At 36.4% G+C, this 20834-nt stretch overlaps 1 protein-coding gene across 2 annotated transcripts in view; it reads right to left on the bottom strand.

Annotated features, from left to right (window-relative positions):
- Atp11c (ATPase phospholipid transporting 11C (ATP11C blood group)) overlaps positions 1 to 20834 on the bottom strand; it is a 184566-nt gene that overhangs the window by 50062 nt on the left and 113670 nt on the right. For both annotated transcript variants that reach the window (XM_026392227.2, XM_077793779.1), the window contains exons 11-19: positions 19844 to 19994; positions 18710 to 18907; positions 9824 to 9985; positions 8781 to 8932; positions 8078 to 8149; positions 5700 to 5773; positions 3673 to 3776; positions 2753 to 2934; positions 729 to 992 (exon numbers count right to left, since the gene is read on the bottom strand). In XM_026392227.2, coding sequence (XP_026248012.2) covers positions 729 to 992; positions 2753 to 2934; positions 3673 to 3776; positions 5700 to 5773; positions 8078 to 8149; positions 8781 to 8932; positions 9824 to 9985; positions 18710 to 18907; positions 19844 to 19994 — 1359 coding nt within the window. The remainder of the gene's footprint in view (positions 1 to 728; positions 993 to 2752; positions 2935 to 3672; positions 3777 to 5699; positions 5774 to 8077; positions 8150 to 8780; positions 8933 to 9823; positions 9986 to 18709; positions 18908 to 19843; positions 19995 to 20834) is intronic.

The following is a 20834-nucleotide window of genomic DNA, read 5'->3' as shown; positions in this document are numbered from 1 at the left end:
CACTGATGTGCTATTGTACAGCAGGGAGACTATTGACAACAATAATGTAGTATATATTTCAAAAAGCCATATGGATTTTGAGTTTTTACCATTAAGAAATAATGTTTCAGGAGGTATGTTTACTATGGTTTAAACATTACAGAATGTATACTTGCAGAACATATGGTAAAGAAACATTATATGGTAAAGTTACTCCACTAATATGTACAATTTTATGTTTTTCATTTATTAGCTAAAAATAAATTTAATTTAAACAAGAAATCGAGGTAATTTTCTGCCGGGCATGGTGGCACTCGCCTATACTCCCAGTGGCTCGAGAGGCTGAAGCAGGAGGATCACAAGTTCAAAGCCAGCTTCTGCAATTTAGCAAGGCCCTAAATAACCCTGTCTCAAAATAAAAAAAAGGGCTGGGGATGTGGCTCAGTGGTTAAGTGCCCTGGGTTCAATCCCTGGTAACCCCCGCACCAATTCCCCGCAAAACAAATTGAGGTAATTTTTTAAACCTTCAGAAATGAAGTTTTCTTTTAACTTAAAAGAGAGGTGTGTAAAGTATCAAATAACTTCAAACGTGCCATTAGCTAGGCCCTCAGGGAAGGTTTTAACTTATAAAGAAAAAATACCTGTAAACAGAGAATGGTAAATTATAGAAAATGGAGCCTTCTGCATAAGCAGTTGTTTTTTACATCTGTACCAATGTCTAAGTGTAAGAAATTGATGTACTTGCTTACTTTTTAAGGCTTCTAGTACTTTTAGGAAATTCATGCAGCAACTTCTTCCGATATTCTATCAACAATTCATGTAATCGATCTTCTTTCCTTTCACTTTCTTCAATAGTTTTTGTGGTGAGTTCTAAGAGTTCAGTGCCAGTTTGGAAAAGACGGCAGGCATAGCATGTGGATTTGGCTGTCTCCATCTTGTCACCAGTAAGCACCCAGACTTTCAGGCCAGCTGCATGCAGAGCTTCAATGGTCTCTGCAGCTTGATCTTGTAGCCTGGGAACACAAGGAAGCCTTGTTATCCTTTAAAATACCTGACAGGGATTCTACAAGAAAGCTTCCTAAAGAGAACATTCTTTACAATTCACTATAATTCTACAGTTGTGACAACTTATCACAGTTGGTTTTCTTATATACCCTTTACTCGTGAGATCGCTATCTTTGGTATAGTTTTAATTATTAAAATGAATTTCAAACAATGAAGTCCAGAAAAGTTCATGCTATCTCTTGAGGTAATTAATACCTAATGGCAAAACTGAGAATCATCACTCAGAAACTCACCATATATTTGTATTCATTGTTAACCTCATTATATCTTATATATTACTATACATATATTTTTATATTATATATACACACATATATATGTATATATGTATGTATATATATATATATATATGTGTGTGTGTGTGTGTATAAATAAATTCTGAAAGAAAAATTATACTTCTATGGGATTCCCTCCCGCCTTTTTTCCTTATTTTGTCTGGCTTCTGCATATGTGAGTAAACATTCAACCCTTGACTTTCTGTGTCTGGCTTATTTTGTTCAGCATGATGTCTTCTAGTTCCACCCATTTACCAGCAAATGCCATAATTTCATTCTTCTTTATTGCTGAGTAAAACTCAACATTTTCTTTATCTGTTGATGGGCTCCTGGGCAGTTTCTATAATTGATTATTGTAAACTGCTGCTATAAACACTGATGTGCCTGTATCAATATAGTAGGCTTGCTTTAGTTCTTTTGGATAAATACTGAAGAGTGGGATAGCTGGGTAATATGGTGGTTCTATTCCATGAAAACAGAAGGGAGATCACTGAAGCAGAAGAAGAGGATTGAGGGGGAAGAAGGAGGGATGGGAAAAGGGAAAAATTCCAGAATGAAACTAACCAAATTATGCCATCCATGTATATATATATGAATATATTACAATGAATTTCACATTTAGATATATCTATAAAGCACTAATTAAAAAATTAGAAAGAAGACCAGTAGAGAAAGGGAAATAGGGGAAAGGAGGAGAAGAGGAAAAGAACAAGTACTAGGACTGAAGTGGAGCAAATTATATTCCATGCATGTATGACTATGTCAAAATGAACCCTATAATTATGTATAACTATACAAACTGAATATGTTTATAACTTTTTGTTTGGTTATATCTCATAATTTGCATTTATAACCCTTAGAAAACTCCTAAAATATTAAGAATTTAACACTTATTCTTTCAAGAAGATTAATGCCAGAGTCCTACAATTATGTTTGGCAGAGTTCAGCCTGTATATTTAAAAGAATATTATTTTAAAGTAAGCAAAACTATACTCTGGTCTGTGAAACCAGGTTAGATTAAGCACTTGTGCTGTTCACTTTACCTTGGATTTTCTTTCTGTTCATCTCTGTCAAAATCTTACCCATTCTTCCAGGTACCAGCTCTACTGATGACTCTAGCATCCCTCTTCACACATAACAGTCTACTTTATAAATATCTACATAAGTAAGTAGTTGGCTTAAATATCCAAAAACTTTAGTACTAACTGGTTCATTCTTCTAAGTCACATGTATTTAACTTAAAAACCATTCCTATAAACAGATCAAAATCTGGTGTAATTTTTCATACTTGTTAAAAATAAATGAATCTTTAAGCCTATTTAGACAACAAAGTTAAATCAGAGATTTCAAAACATGAATAAATTACTAATTTGGGACAGACGCCACTGTAAATGCCTGGTCATTAAAATAACAAGAGTATCATTTCTAGTTACTTGTCTTCCACTGCAGTGGCTCCAATTAAATTCATGTTTGTCTCAATATCATCAAAAACCTTTTCCATTTTTTCTTCTCTGTCTTGTAAGGCCATTTTTGCCTCTATGAGCTGTCTGTTAATTATTTCATAATCATCTGGAGTAATTTCTTTGAAGGCCACACAGAGTGTCCGGTACCCATCCTAGAAGCAAAGTAGGAGATTTATAATTATCCCCATAATAGCTGAACACACACACACACACACACACACACACACAAAACCTCTTTAAATACTCTTGCTTTGTATAAAGAGAAATTCTGACACATTTGTAGTTTAAAAGAATGAACAGAATGCAACTGAAAAAGGTAACATTGTAGATTTTGAATAAATAAAATAGAGCTTTTAACAAAGATTCTGGAAAAGCTTATAAGGCTGCAAATTCTGATCAAATGTTATTCCAAAGATAATAGTTTATATTAAAAGAAAGAAAATAATATTAAATCTGCCAATACAAAAATACACAATAAAAATAAAATTCACTTAAACATCCACTTATTTATATTTATGTGGTACTCGGGATTGAACCCAGGTACGTTCCACCACTGAGCTATATCCCCAACCCTTTTTTATTTTTATTTTAAGGCACTGATTCTTTAAATTACCAAGGCAGATCAAGCTCCCATTTTATTTTAACCTCAAGCATGTGTGAAATATTCACCAACCAGCTCTTGAATCCCTTTGCTCAGAAGTCACTCATTTGTCCTTCTCTCCCTCTTGTTAAGACCCAGAACTTAAGGTCCTCCTGCTCTGGTCTGCCCAGGAGCTGTGATCAGAAGCATGCATCACTATGCCCAGCTTAAACATCCATTTAAAAAGTAATCCCATAAACATTTCCAGCACTTCTCCATTTACTTATCGAGGGGAGGGATGTAGGCTCACCATTGCATTACGTTCCACATGGGCTTTAGTTAACTCAATTTCATGGTTTTGCACCCTGGGAAAAACTGCTGAATCTGCTCCTTTACAAAAAAGAAGGATGTCTCCTAAAACAAAGAACCAAAATACTCAGAATTTTAAGACTGGTATTGATATTTTAATAAGAGAACTGTTAAGGTGACCTCTCCCAACCAGCTGCTATGTACTCCAAGCCTGCCTTTCAACACACACCCAAATGAAATTAGACATCTTAAGCTTTAGTCTGTCAGGAGAAATTTAGACCCTTATGGACACAATAAATAAGCCAGAATTTACAACATGCTACTCTGTTAAAATACATTTCTTCCCAGTGACTCATGGAGGACCACACTTGCACCAAGGAGAGGCAATAGGATTATTTTTTTAAATGTACTCAGCAATGGCCTAGAGTGCACATAGGGCATCTATGAACATGAAAAACCAAACTCAAGTTCAAACAGGCTTCAATTATGAATAAGCTATAGAAAGTTAGCTTTTGAAACACTGGCTTGACAGCTTTTACTAGAAACTTGAAAATAGCTTTGTAAAATGCTTATACTGGTACAAGCAGAACTTTAGATTAGTTCATATACCTGGGAAATATTCACATTTGAGCACTAAGAGACACTTAATCCTTATAAAGCAGATAGTTGAATTCAACAAATTAAAAAGCAGAGTTCTTTTTTTTTTTAAAAAGAGAGAGTGAGAGAGGAGAGAGAGAGAGAGAGAATTTTTAATATTTTTTAGTTCTCGGCGGACACAACATCTTTGTTGGTATGTGGTGCTGAGGATCGAACCCGGGTCGCACGCATGCCAGGCGAGCGCGCTACCGCTTGAGCCACATCCCCAGCCCAAAAAAGCAGAGTTCTGAGGAAAACAACCTTTGCAGGCCACTTTTCCAGACATTTCATCATATGTAGGAGAACACATATGTAGATGTGCACACATGAGAACAGTGGGTAATTCAAAAGTTAAATGTGCTTTTTGGTTTTTCCTCACACATCCAAAATGTATTTAAAAATCATATGACAAAAAATTAAAAATAAATAAAATTATAAAACAGATCCCATTGCCATACATTAAAATCAATTTAATGTCTTTGCATTCATACCACAAGTATGAGGAAAAGTGTGTCCATCCTCATTCTTACATTAATGAATTTGGAACGGATTTATTGCTAAAGTATATTACTGGGAAATAAAACAAGGATATTAAGAAAACAAACCTCCTGGGCCAAAGACACATGTGTGCACACATACACACACATCTGAGAGTGCTCCCCATAGGCCTTTCAGAATTTGAGAAGACAAATCACCATGGTGCATCTCAAAGACATTGAGAATCTGGGATGATGGTACTGGTTCCTTTGCAAAGAGCAAGCCATATTTTGTTAAAGATCCTTGAGCTCTTGAATGAATCCAGTATGACCTTCCCAGAAATCTGACTGAATCATCTCTAAGTCACCAAATTCCAGGGAGTAACAGGGGAACTAGGAAGGTCTGAGTGATTGAAGCAGGAGCTCTTTACACTCTAGGCTTCCTGCTGTTGGTAATTCTAGACCATCTAACTACATCTGAGCTGCTGTCTCCAGTAAAATTACTATAGCATAACTTTATTGGTGGTGACCACCAATAATACTGTGACTACAATAATGAGTATGGTTGAAGCACCCAGGAAATATTCACAATTGAGCACTAAGAAAGTGAGCTCTCTGAACATACTCATAGTTGAGTACATTGAAGCATAAGTCATCCTTTCAGTTCCTGTCTGGATAGCCAGTGCAAAGGAATACAGTTTTATTTCCAAGAAAATGCATTTACTATCACACCAGGCATTCTGCCATTGACAATTTAACAAACTGAACATGTTTCCAAATAAACACATGAAGGCGTATTTATAAATGCCGCTGTTTTGCAAAACTTTACCTAATCCTAAGCTACTACCTACAATGCTTAAATTTTCTGAAATACTTTATCCTACAAATGGAAAAAGTCAAGTTTGAAGAAGCATACCTCCTTGAGTCTTCACAATTACACTCATACGTCGGCGGAGGGAATCAAAGTTTAAGGTGTGAAGAAGTTCATACCTTCAAAAGAATAGAAATGAAAAAAGTAAAATACCTGGGCCATGCTGAGCAAAATATAACACAATAGAAACATCTAAACTTTATATACAGAGATATGAAAAAATTGAGCTCTATATGTGTAATAAGAATTGTAATGCATTCCACTGTTGTGTATTCAAAACATACAAATAAATAAATAAATAAGATATTTAAAAATCTTAAATGAACAGATAATTCTCCTCTTTGGATGAGGGTAGCTAGTTGTATACACAACTGGTACTTTCTTTCTTTTTTAAAATTTCTCTACATATAGAACCTGCTGTCACAGGATATCTGAGTTGGTAGGGTATTTATATCCTTTTATTATATTACTTAAAATAGTAAGGAGAGCGACTACATACGAATGGAGAACAAAAAGCAGTCCCACCAAGCCATATCTGGAAGGATCTAGAAATAGTTCTGCTCTTCTAATTATTTTACTATGTTCTATGAGTACCTCTTAAGGGCCAGTCATTGTGCTGTGTGTTGGGGAACAGTGGTGAATCTGCGTGAGCCCACTCCCCCAAGGAGTTTACCACATTTTGAAAAAAAATATTTTTTAATTGTAGTTGGACATAATACTTTTATTTTACTTATTTTTACGTGGTGCTGAGGATTGAAGCTAGGGCCTCACACGTGCTAGGAAAGTGCTCTACCACTGAGCCACAACCCCAGCCCAAGTTCACCACATTCTAATGCAGAAAAGGTTAAAATACAATAACTCTCCCAGTTGTCAAATAGTGAAAAAAAAAAGGCACTTACAAAGGAGAGATAAAACTACAGAATAAAAAAAAAAAAGCCATCGGAAGGAAGGTTTTCTGAAAGAGGTGCCTGAGCTGGGTTCTGCAAGAATGATATGCAGAAAGGGGACAGGGCATTCTGATAGTATAGACTAAGATCAGATGCAAAGGCATAGCAAGGACTTTAAAGTTTCCCTTTGCATGGAAAACTCATTCACAGGCAAACAGCAAGAAATGAAGCAAGAAAGGCAAGCAGGAGCTGAAAACAGAACTTTGTGGGTTGGTTAAGAAGTTTGGCATTTTGTCTTAAGAGCAACAGGAAGCTAATGAAGGGTTTAAAGAGTGGAATGATATTAAGAGACTGATCAGATTTGTGTATGTATGGCTAAACTATTAATCAGATGTAAGGATACAGAAGAATTAAAATAAGAGGCAATTATCAAAAAAAGGATGATGGAATTTAAAAAAAAATAAACAACTTAGATACATATATTTAACATAAAAATGTCGGGATGGACTGTAGCTCAGTGGCAAAGCACTTTCTTGCATGTGTGAGGCACTGGGTTCAATCCTTATCACCATATACAAATAAAATAAAGGCATTCTGTCTATCTACAACCAGAAAATATTTTCTTAAAAGGTTTATTATATAGCTTGATTTTGGTGGGGGTGAGTGGACCAATTTTTGCTTTTTGAGGTGGGGAAGGGAGCTGTGTTTAAGACATCTATGTGTAGCATTTCATTTGGTGTTGGCCAGACAGAGGTACTGTTGTGGACTGACTAGAATCTGGATGGTCACCATGACTCCAGGTTGCTGGCAATCAGACCACAGAGCCTTCCTCTGGACTGCCGAGCATCCCACCTCAAAGGGGACTATTACCCAAGGGCCTTTACATGTATTACAGGTTTCTGAGATGAATCTCATGGGATTCTCAGGGCCAGAATGGAAGTCAAATAAGATAATTACATTTCAAGTTCAAATGAAAAATTTGAATTAATCACTGAGCCTATTTAAACTCTGTCATTAAGCCAAGGTGGATTTGTTCCTTGGGGTTTTATAGCAAAAACAGAAATACTAAGATCCTAAGATACTGCTGTACCAGGGTACTTGCCCTTAGGCTAGCACCTGAATTTCTAAAAACAAGGCAAAGGTTCTATTGAACACCAAAGCTACTTTGGTGTTTGGAATTGCTGGGCTTGTAATCCCAGAGTGATTTCTTGGGCTCTAGATAGCAGAAGGTTTCATACACATTCTCTGATTTTTCTTGTAGCATGTGTTAAAGAACTAAAATGGTATCTAAATTTCAGGAACAATCCAGGCAAATTCTCATTCTGGCTACTGGACCTATGTGTGAAACACATCCCAGTTCCTGCCATTGTATTAAAAACATCTTCTACTACTACATTTATTATATAGAACTCTGAAATGAGAGAGCAGAGTTCTACATTTATAGGTCCATTAGTTTCCTTTGTAACCCTTCCTAAATCCATGTAAAGTTGACTGGGGTTGGGAGTGACGGACATAAGACAACACAGAGCTACTTACTCTTCTATTTCTTTTCTTTGGTTCTCTAGTATCATATGTCCATTCCGATTTCCTAAAAATGTGAACCCATACCTATCAAAAACAAAAAAAGAATCTTTGTGTGTCTCTAAGGAACAATTAATTTCCCCTTGTAATGGAGCTATTCATCCTTGTTAATTCTTCTCTGTTACATGATCTCAACCTCTAACTGCACTTACCATTCCTGGATCAGTTGATAAAACAGAGCAAGTCAAAGCCCAGTCACAATTATTATAACCAAGGTAAAGACAATTTGTAATTCCAATTCTGTAGCTAACATATTAAGTGACCTTTTAGCCACTTAATCATCTTGAGCCTCCTGGGGAAAACTGGACTGTCAGTTATCAAATGTCGTCAAAATTGCTGGCAGCACTTTAAAAATAACATGTGTTGTACAAAAAGTGGACACTGCTATTTGGTATTGGCCAGACACATTATATTGCAAAATATAATGTGAAAATTCAGACTCGTGGCTAGCATACATAAATAATAGGGCAAATTACATCAATGCATCACTATTTTCTATTTGGATGTAACTGGTTATATTTGGGGATTTTTACAAACTTTTAGATAGCACTTAGAGAAGAGGTACACAATATGGTTATTTGAGCAAATGGAAAAAACTCAAATTAACTCCTGTCATCCTGTGATTTCACTTTCTTAGGAGAAGTACAAGAGTGCTTACTTTTTAGCTCCTTTCACCAAAGCTATTTCATCTGGTGAGGAGGAGATATAGGTTAATTCAGCTGATTCTGTAGCTCCATCAACAATATCATTTGTTTTAATTTCTACAGTATGACATAAACACAAAGCACGCAGAAAGAGTTCTTCTCGATTCTGTGGAAAAGCAAGAGAAGAATAACTGCATTATTTTGACTTTGATCACTAGGCACTGAACACATAAAATGTATTAATGTGAGAGAATATTATAACCTCTAGAGGACTGAGTAACAGAAATTATAAATTCCTAGGATTCAAATGAGCTATATATTCCCTCAACTTCTAACAGAATTTCTGGTCCCTAGCCAGTATCCCTAGAGGATGCATAAACACATTCAGGTTATTGTAGTGCCACCTATAATAAGCCACTGACTTCTTAATGGACTAAAAGGAATGCCATATATTTATTGGGTGGGGGTGTTACCGGGAATTGAATTTGGGGAACTCACCCACTGAACCACATCCCCAGCCCTAGAGTCTCACTGAGTTGCTTAATGCCTCACTTTTGCTGAGGCTGGCTTTGAACTCAAAATCCTCCTGTCTCAGCCTCCGGAGCTGCTGGTATTACAGGCATGCACCACCAGGCCTGGCTAAGGAATGCCATTTGATACCTAATTCATAATTGAGCAATAGCTCAGGTATAGGAACAATCTAGGTCATTTAATATCTACATACTCCTAGGACCTAAATGACTTGAAGAGTATAGGAACAATCTAGGTCATTTAATATCTACATACTCCTAGGACCTAAATGACTTGAAGAGATATCATTCTTTGAAGGAGCTCATATTTTAAAAAATTATAATCAGATAGGCAAGTGAAATTTTTACTTAAATGCTACTTCCCATAATTTTCTCTACTTATAAGCTCTACTAATTTATAAATTCTAATGGTATTTCAAAAACTTAGGTCATTTGTCTACTGGAAAATTGTTTCTACTATGCAGGGGGAAGTACATGCTTATATAGACTGAATTCTCAGGTAAAAATGGTAATGCAGAAAATCTCACCTTATCTGCTTTGTCAAAATATGTTAAAGGTCCATCAGTCTGAGATAATCCATCAACTTCCTGAGTTACACCTTTATATTTGTGCCCATCTATGCAGCATTCAATGAATTCCATGCTATTTTCAGTAAGTGTTCCAGTCTTATCTGTAAATACATAATCCACCTGAAAACAAGGACACAAACATATGTTTCTTTAGTGTGATAATTATTTTAAGGTTCTAGGGATTGAACCCAGGGCCTCACACATGCAAGACAAGTGCTCTACCACTGAGCTGTATCCCTAGACCATGAATTTTTTTTTTAAATATTTGTTTTAGTTGTAGATAGATACAATATCTCCATTTATTTATCTTTATGTGATGCTGAGGACTGAACCCAGTGCCTCACATGTGTGAGGCAGGCGCTCTACCACTGAGCCACAACCCCAGCCCCACCCATGAATTTTTAGTTAACTAAAAATTATTAGTTTTTATTTAACTAATAATTTTAGTTATTAAAATTTCATATCTATAGGGGGAAAATCACTTCTAAGACTTCTTGTCAAATGTCAGGAATTACAGAGGCAATCCTATTAAACAAATGAGGAATGAATGTTTTTAAAGACACTGAAATAGTTACATATAACTAAGGTAGACCTACTTAAATGTAGAAGATCAATAAGAAGAAAACTCATGACTTTCTTATCAAACTAAAAACTCTTTAACTATTCAACTTAACCTGTTTCAATGTATAGAAGCTATATTAATTTTCCAAGGGGGAAACGAAAATCTACTAATATACTGAGCATTTACTTTACACACACACATACATACACATGCGCGTGCACAACACACACACACGCACACACACATTCTTTTTCTCTCTTTATGGGCTGGCATGTAAATAACCCATTGGAAAAAAATTTAATAGGAACCAAAAATTAGCTGGATGTAACAAAATTAAATAAAAACTGATGAGTTTTTCCCCCCCCTGAAAACTAAAATTTTCTGTAAAAACATTGAATATGTATTATATAATACCATAAGAATCACAGAATATAGACTAGAAAAGTAATCTAATTAGGAGACATAATAGGTCAATAGTGATAAAAAACACTACTGTATTTCTTTCTACACAGTATGCACATTTTTCAGACACTTCTCATAAGTTTCCAAATTTATTAAAAAAAATATAAAAACAGTTTATAATAATAGGTTCATGTATAACATAAGCATATTTTAATAAATAATAGGAGAATCAGCTATAAAATAAATTTTCCATTACAATAGACTATTTTAAGCATTTCTATTTTATCTCAGATTTATCTCTTCTATTTATAATATCTGACTTTGAAAACCCACAATTTTATCCTCCTTTTTGGCAATTTATGCTTAAATAGTTAAAATTATGGGCTGACAGGAACAACCATAAGCACAAGATTAAGGTTTTTATTATGTAAGGGAGAAGGAGATGAACTCCAGCAATAGTTGCTTTCTAATTATTTTTCAAAGCTTTTCACGGTTGTAGCACAGGCACAAATTATAGCATTCCAATCTTTCCTTTTTTTCCCCCTGTTACCCAGCCAAGTTTGAATTCCCTCTTTAAATTAATCCAAGTGTTATTATTCATGTACCATTTAGATTTTTCAGTTCAGATGAAATTTTTTGAAGCTTTTTTTCTGATCCAAATTATTAACTTTCATTTTCTCCTGAAGGCTATGCCAGGTTGTTTCACATTCTACAGGTGGATTAGCATTAGCCCATTCAAAATTTCTCATTAGTGTCAAAGGTGATAACTTCGAAATATAAAATACAATTTCTTCACCTACGTAACAGTTTGGGTAGTAGAGGTCTGAAAACACTGACATTCACAGGTAGAGCCAAATAAACTATACCAGAATACATCAATGATCAAACTAGAGCATGTGTTACCTGTACTTGGATGCCTTATTAAAACTCAAGAGTTTTGGGTTCTGTTTTCCAGTTCTGACTTAATAGGTCTGAGTTGGGGCTGGATAATTTGCTCTCCTAAATTCCTAGGTGATATTGATACTATTGGTCCAATGATCAGACTTAACAACCAGTGCCCCATTATATAACATATACTCTGGGAAAGGAAGGGGGAGACCAGATATGATTCTTACCCCTCCCCCCTAAAAAATATTCTTGCCAGACGTGGTGGTGCACACCAGTAATTCCAGTGTATCAGGAGGCTGATGCAGGGGACTGCAATTCCAAAGCCAGCCTCAGCAACTTAGTGGGGCCCTGTCTCAAAATAAAATATAAAAAGAGCTAGGGACAGGTGCAGTGGCACACACCTGTAATCCCAGTCGCTTGGGAAGCTGAGGCAGGAGGATCACAAGTTCAAAGCCAGTCTCAACAACTTAGTAAGACACTGTCTCAAAAAAATAAAAATGAGATGGGATATGACTCAGTGGGTAAGAACCCCTGGTACATCACATCCCCACCTCTACCACCCACAAAAAATAATTTCAGGCCTGAGGATGTAGCTCAGTGGTGGTATACTTGCCTAGCATGAATGAGGCCCTGGCTTTCATTTCCAGCACCAGGAAAAAAATTAAAACAAAACAACAACAATCAAACAACTCACATTTAAAGGAAAGGCTGCCCCTTAGCTGCCTGACTCTCTCCCAAGCAACCTCTTCCTCTTTAAGGACAACTTTGAGCCTGTTGAACAGACTCCCCTATATCAGCAAGTTAAAACTTACCATTTTATGGCTATTGTGAAATGTATACTTAGCCATCTCTCCCCATCTCCATTTTTTCCTGATGCATAGCTCCTAAAATACTTGGCATCTCCAGAGTGATAAGACCTTATGTTGTATGCTAATGAGATGACTGGTAGCTGGGGGCCCAGCCCATAGATAGCTTATATTCAATAAGAGAAGGACTAAAGAAGTGTCCCCATTAGATCTTCCTTTGTTTTTCTGGTGGATTTGGGGAAGTGCGGAAGGAGGGTATCCTAATTTGACTATGCAATTCTTTTTGGGGGGAGGGTACTGGCATTGAACTCAGGGGTGTTTAACCACTGAGCCACAGCCCCATGTTAGGTAGTAGCTAGAAATAAGCAGTGAAACATATGGCAAGTGTTCTTTAAGGTCTTCTTTAAACTACTTTCAAAGTGGACAAGAAAGCAAAGGGTTGAAGTTAATTTGTAGAAAATAAACAGGAGGCTAGTTGAAAAATATGTCAATAGAAAAGGATTAATGGGACTAACTCTTGACAGGATCCATTGAGGTTGGTATCAAGCTAGGAATTATGGCTATAGGTGTTTCCACTTGTCTGGGAAGGAAGATTCCTTTGGTAGTGCAGGTGCACTAAACTTCTGACTGGCCACTGATTCCAATTCCCACATTAACATGGGACTGACTGGTAGATGAAGCCTCCCTGAATATGATGGCTGCCATGACAGCTGGAAAGGACCAACTAAATTCAAAAAATGTCTCTGCTCCAATTACCAAAGTAATCCTCAGCAAGAGTGAAGTAAGAGGCATCACAATACCAGACCTTAAACTATACTAGAAAGCTACAGTAACAAAAGCAGCATGGTACTGGCACCAATACAGACTTGGAGAACAATGGTACAGAATAGAAGAGACAGATACAAACCCACATAAATACAGTCACCTCATACTAGACAAAGGTGCCAAAAACATATATTGGAGAAAAAAATAGCCTCTTTAACAAATGGTGCTGGGAAAACTGGAAATCCATATGCAACCAAATGAAAATAAGCCCCTATCTCTCACCATGCACAAAACCCAACTCAAAGTGGATCAAGGACCTAGGAATTAAACCGGAGACTCTGCGTCTAATAGGAAAAAAAGTAGGCCCAAATCTTCATCATGTCAGATTAGGACCCAACTTCCTCAATAAGACTACTAAAGTGCAAGAAATAAAATCAGGGCTGGGGATGTGGCTCAAGCGGCAGCGCGCTCGCCTGGCATGCGTGCGGCCCGGGTTCGATCCTCAGCACCACATACCAACAAAGATGTTGTGTCCGCCGAGAACTAAAAAAAAAAAAAAAAAAAGAAATAAAATCAAGGATCAATAAATGGGATGGATTCAAACTAAAAAGCTTCTTATCAGCAAAAGAAACATCAATGAGGTGAAGAGAGAGCCCACATTTTGGGAACAAATTTTTGCCACAGATAAAGCACTAATCTCCATGATATTAAAGAACTCAAAAAACTTAACATCAAAAACAAACAAACAAACAACCCAATCAACAAATGGGCCAAGGAACTGAACAACTTCTCAGAAGATGATATACAGCCAATCAACAAATATATGAAAAAATGTTCAATATCTCTAGTAATTAGAGAAATGCAAATCAAAACTACTCTAAGATTTGACCTCACTCCAGTCAGAATGGCAGCTATTAAGAATACAAACAACAATAAGTGTTGGTGAGGATGTGGGGGGAAAAGGCACACTCATATATTGCTAGTGGAACTGCAAATTGGTGCAAGCAATATGGAAAGCAGTATGTAGATTCCTTGGAAAACCTGGAATGGAACCACCATTTTATCCAGCTATCCCACTCCTCGGTCTATACCCAAAGGACTTAAAATCAACATACTATAGTAATGCAGCCACATCAATGTTTATAGCAGCACAATCACAATAGCTAAACTGTGGAAGCAACCTAGATGCCCTTCAATAAAGAAGGATAAAGAAATGAATAAACAAATCATGGTACATAAACACAATGAAATATTACTCAGCATTACAAGAGAATAAAATTATGGTATTTGCAGGTAAATGGATGGAGTTGGAGAATATCATGCTAAGTAAGCCAATCCCCCAAAACCAAATGCCAAATGTTCTCTCTGATAAGTGGATGCTGACCCATAAATGGGGAACTCAGAGGAAGAATTCACTCTCTCCCTTTAGTGTGTTCTCTGCTTGAGCCTTACTTATCGTTTACTTTATTTTCACCTCACTTCTACTCAACTGTTGCTTATAATAAAGTTGTCTTGCATGGCTTTTGGTGTTTGGCTTAAAATTTTCTTTCATTAGAATTAAAAAACTGAGGTTTGGAGTTTTAACTCCCTGCTTTCCTGTGACATCCAGTCCTTTTTATTTTTTGAGACAGGGCCTAAGTTACTGAGGCTGGCCTTGAACCTATGATCCTCCTGCCTCAGCCTCCCTAGTAGCTGGGATTACAGGTATGTGCCATCATATCCTGTGCATGACTATGTAATTCTTGCCAAGGGAAAAGTATGCTGGTGTAACAACTATACTGCTTTCCCTTTTTCCTCGGATCACTTCAACTTTTCTTCTTCTTCTTTTATTTTTCCCTCTACCTAATGCAGTGGTCATAGGACCAGGGATACAACTGTTAAGTGCTGGAAGCAGGGATGATCCCTAACCAAGAAACTGTTAACTCTTTTTTTTTTTTTTTTATTACAATGCTGGGAGTAGAACCCAGGGTCTCAAATATTCTAGACAAGTATTCTATACCTGAGCTATATGCTTAGCCAGTAACTATGTTTTTATAAACCCTCTGTCAGAATTCCTAAGGCCCTGATGGGTATGGGTTATACCTTCACGTCATCTAGCAAAAACAAGGTTAACAGTGAATGCAGCAATATTATCTGGGGATGCAAACATCCCACTAGTACTTTTTGTAACTCTACCCTGTCTGCATGGCAGTGGACTGAGTGGGGGGTGGTTCCTGCTAGATTAATACAGCCACAAGACTAGGGGAGGATATACAGAAGAAGGCTAGTCTCATAATTTTTTCAAGATGGACTGAAACCATTTGGTTGTATAAGATTGGTGTCTAATCATAAAAGACCCCACTATTTTCAAACTAAGCTGAATAATTTATTTGGTTCTCACATCAAACACTGTCCTAACATATCTTTTTATTCATTTTTTAATACCAGAACCTAATTTTCCCTCCTGGTACTGGGAATTGAATCCAGGGCACTTAACCACTGAGCCACACACATCTATTTTATATATATATTGGAAACAATATATTATATATATATATATATATATATATATATATGAAACAGGGTCTCATTAAGTTGCTTAAAGCCTTGCTAGTTGCTGAGACTGGCTTTAAACTCAAGATCCTCCTGTCTCAGCCTCCAAAGTCACTGGGATTTCAGGTGTGCACTACATACCCTGCCAGTAGGTCACTTTTTTTTTTTTAAACAGAGAGTGAGAGAGGAGAGAGAGAATTTTTAATATTTATTTTTCAGTTCTCAGCGGACACAACATCTTTGTTGGTATGTGGTGCTGAGGATCGAACCCGGGTCGCACGCATACCAGGCGAGCGTGCTACCGCTTGAGCCACATCCCCAGCCCTAGTAGGTCACTTTTTAAAGAGGTTAAGCAAATATTTGACATGACATTGGTGGGAATGAACTGATACTGCCTTTAGTAACATAAAAAGCCCTATAGATATTAAATTATGACTTATCAAGGAAGAAACTGGTTACACTTAATTTTGTGTATACCGGTATACACAAAATGCTAAATTGTCTAAGAAACTTATTCAAAGACTTCTCTGCATTTTCATTCAGGTAGTTTCTACACAAACAAGCTAATAATGATGGCAAGTTGTTTAAGACACTGGGTATGATCTGCTATTGAATTAATGATTTGATTAAAAGATAATCACACCCAGACCCGCAGGGTCTGGTTACACTTAATTTTGTGTATACCGGTATACACAAAATGCTAAATTGTCTAAGAAACTTATTCAAAGACTTCTCTGCATTTTCATTCAGGTAGTTTCTACACAAACAAGCTAATAATGATGGCAAGTTGTTTAAGACACTGGGTATGATCTGCTATTGAATTAATGATTTGATTAAAAGATAATCACACCCAGACCCGCAGGGTCTGGTTACACTTAATTTTGTGTATACCGGTATACACAAAATGCTAAATTGTCTAAGAAACTTATTCAAAGACTTCTCTGCATTTTCATTCAGGTAGTTTCTACACAAACAAGCTAATAATGATGGCAAGTTGTTTAAGACACTGGGTATGATCTGCTATTGAATTAATGATTTGATTAAAAGATAATCACACCCAGACCCGCAGGGTCTGGTGGGCAAAGGAGTGGACACTGAAACAAAAACCATAGCTCCTTTTCACAAGCCCTACTTTACTTTTTACAGTCTTAATAGTCTATATGGTAATATAGAATCTGCTGAAGTAGAGATCTGAAAGAGATGAGTCACATCAAGGAGAACCTGGTCTGGAAATGCTGTCTGTCTCTGCAGAGCATTGAGTGTCACACATGGAATGGTGGCTAGTCCGTTTGCAATAGTTACTAGAGGCTAGCCCCAGGCTACTTATGCTCACCCTTGGTAGGTGAATTCACACAATGAGGCACCGAATAGAGAACAGGAACATTTACTCAGCATCTAGGATGAACCACTGAATGAATTATCAGGGGAAAAGGATCATCAGAGGTGGTATGTATACTCAAAAATATTTTCACGCAATAAGCCTTCAGACTGATGCCTTTTATCAAGAGCAGAGTACTTTTATTCAGATAGCTCTGTCCATGGATGAAAATTTATACCTTAAAAAGGTTAGGGTCAGCTATGGAAGCTCAACTCATGAACAAAAGAATCTTCTAGGAACAACAAGAGAAAAGCCATTGGTTCTTTCAATTCTTTTCTTATTCTTAGTGCTTCAGTGTCTATATGGAATACAGGTTCTAAGGTCTGGCTTACTAGTGTTCTGAAGTCAGATCTAAACAAAATAGTACCTGGAGAGTCCTTAGTTATTAAAAGGGTACTCTGGTTAGGCAAAGATTGTGTCAAAAGCAGAAATAGAGAGTGCGGGTAGTAGGAGGGCTAAATTCAGGGCAAGGGAATTTTAAGGTATTACATGCAAAACAGCCCCATTTAAAACAAGTGTGAGGCACTGTTCCAGCCCACAGTTTCATTAATCGAGTTTGCATTTCCCAATCACAGAAATGACCTTTCCACATCCTTGACATTCTAAATATCATGAGGATTAAATGCATGCCAGAAAATTCCCTCAGCCTGTGATGATCATTACATGATACACTGTAAATTCAGACAAAAGGGGGAGAGTATTTCAATATTAATGAGCAAAGCAACTAAGAGGTCATTACTTGGAATTACAGTTAGACAGCATCACAACAGAAAATAAATGCACTTGGGTTAGAAACAAGGCCACTGACTTGGCTATATTGGTATATGAAGCAGAAAGCATTTTAAGGAGTACATGCCTTCACATTTTCCCTTCATTTAAATTCACATACCACAATAATTAACTCTGATTTCTAGGTCTATATTCCTTCTGATCAGAAAATACCAAGAAAAGGTCAATAGCACAACTCCAGTCAATTTTGTTTATTGAACAACATGCATTTATAAAACAGCTATATTTACTACTCTGTATTCTATCCATAAATGATTATAGATAGTAATGAAGACTGTATGTTTCCTATTCTAAAGCAATAACTTAGTAATCTAACAACATCACTTGGTGAATTTTAAAAAGAATTTCTGGGGCTGGGATTGTGGCCCAGCGGTAGAACGCTCGACTAGCACAGGCGGGACCGGGGTTCGATCTTCAGCACCACATAAAAATAAAGGCAATGTGTTGTGTCCATCTACACCTAAAAAATAAATATAAAAAAAGAATTTCTGCAACATTCTAATTTAATATATAAATTGCATCCTTCTCAAAAATGCCAGCAAAAGAACTGATGCTATGGTGATGAAAACACTGCTTACCTTTATTACATGCCTGCATGAAAGAACTTTTAATTACATTTCTAAATGTGAAATGGGGACATATATTGATAATCTATACTATACACACACGAAAAAAAGGAGTTACACTACATTAACTTATTGTAAGCAAAAATGTGTTCTAACCTGACCAAGTTCTTCATTAAGGTCTGATGTGTTAACCAAGGCTCCTTCGTTAATTTCTTCATCATAAAAGTCTTTATCCCATGAAATGAAGAAGGAACCCAAGAATTTCTGCATTTCTACTGTGACATACATGGAGACAGGGATGATAAAGTTGAATAGGACCATAAACGATAGAAAGTCGGTGAACATTTTCAGAACCTAATAAAATAAAAGAGTCCATTAATGCTAGTTAGATGCACAGCTCCATCAGATGAATATAAACAGTTGACTTTCTTTTTATCAGTCAATGCTGAAAGCATTGCTCTTGCTCTAGAGAAACTTACCAAAGATACTACATCATTGTAGTCAAAATTATCACAATGTGAAAACATTTAGGAACATTTTTAATTTTATCATTGTTGTTCAGGATATGCATCTTCTTTTTTAAAATATTGTTTTAGTTGTATATGGACATAATAACTTTATTTTATTTATTTGTTCTTTTATGTGGTGCTAAGGATTGAACCCAGTGACTCAGGTGTGCTAGGCAAGTGCTCTACAGCAACAACCCCAGCCCCAGTACCTTCTATCTTTACACTTTTTTCACTTTCTTAAGTCCCCTGCTCCCTTCATCCCTATATATATATAAATGTGAGATACAAATTTACATACAAATATCCATTATGCTATCATATCTCACAAGCTCACATTGTATTAAAATGCCAGCATTTCTTGCCAGTTTACTTCAAAATCTTAACTAAAGAGCTCAAATCAAGCATAGACGCCAGGTGCAGTGACACACTTCAGGGACTCAAGAGGCTGAGGTAGAGGCAGGAAGAGTGCAAAGTCTGAGATCAGCATGGGCAACTTGTTAAGACCTTGTCTCCAAATAAAAGGTAAAAAGGCATAGGGACATAACTTAGTGGTAGAGTGTCCCTGGGTTCAATCTCCAGTAATGTAAAAACAAAATTAAAAATCATGGATGCTTTATGTAAAATTTAAAAAATTAAAACTTAAATATTTAATGGTATAGGGCTATAACCAAAAAGAAAACATAGAAGCTAACAAAGGTATCATTTATCTGACTAGTATTTCCATAAAGGATGAATGGTTACAAAATCCTTGAGCTACAATTTTCAGTGGAAAACAAGTTACCTTTAAAGTCTCCCGTTCTTTCTGAGTCTTTTGGTTATACCAAGGTTCATCATTATATGGGGTACTCTGCCATACATACTTTAGAGTAGTGCATACTGCAGCTTTGGTCAATAAGATAAATAAATAAACCATCAAGAAGGCATTAATAGATCTGAAAAAATAAGAGTATGGGTTTTAAAACTATCTAATTAAGACATCAAATATAAATTAAACTGTTCAGTTATCTAACATTTCTCTGTGAATGATATTCAAACACAACACAAGCTTTTACATATGAAACTCAGTTATCATAGCTGCAGCATGGCTATAGAGTGACAAAACTTAAAAGCTAGCCCTGAACTATTTATTATTATCACCAGTGTTCCCCCAATCAATGGCTGGCTAGATTAACACACTTTTAGTAAGGTTCTTATAAAGGAATAGGAGATGATGGAGACACACATAATTACCTATTCAACCCATAAAGAGTAGCTTGTCTCCATGTCCCTAAATTCTAAATATTTGGAACTGAGGGCAGGTAGCCATGTGAAATCCTCAAGTTCAGTATATATTCTTTCTCAGCATAGTTTGAAAGTACAGCTCTGGAGAAGGTGCCATTGAGATACTGGATATCCATGCCCATGATAGAGAGGTCTCTGTCAGTTGTACCTGGCTTGAAGGTCTACTTGATACCATTTGCTAGGAGATTATTAACTATATTGTAGAACCAACTTGAACACAGCAATGAGACACCTCCAAACCACTAACTACAATAACGAAAGGAAATGAATTTATTATTCAAGTAAATTCCACCTTTAATAGCTATGTAAGCTTAGGTAAGTCACTTATCCTCTTAAAGACCATTTTCTGGTCTGTAAAGTGGAGAAGCTAATACAAATTACTTTTTAAGGAGTTCTTCAGCAGATTAAATAAAATCTGACATATAAACTATTAAGGACAGTTTCTGGAAAATAAACATTCAAAATGCTAGCTGCTATTATAACTGAAATAG

Source organism: Urocitellus parryii, chromosome X (genome assembly GCF_045843805.1).
Source record: "Urocitellus parryii isolate mUroPar1 chromosome X, mUroPar1.hap1, whole genome shotgun sequence".
Classification (NCBI taxonomy): Eukaryota; Metazoa; Chordata; class Mammalia; order Rodentia; family Sciuridae; genus Urocitellus; species Urocitellus parryii.
The sequence above is the reverse complement of the archived record's forward strand: the minus strand, read 5'-3'. Positions and strand labels throughout refer to the sequence as shown.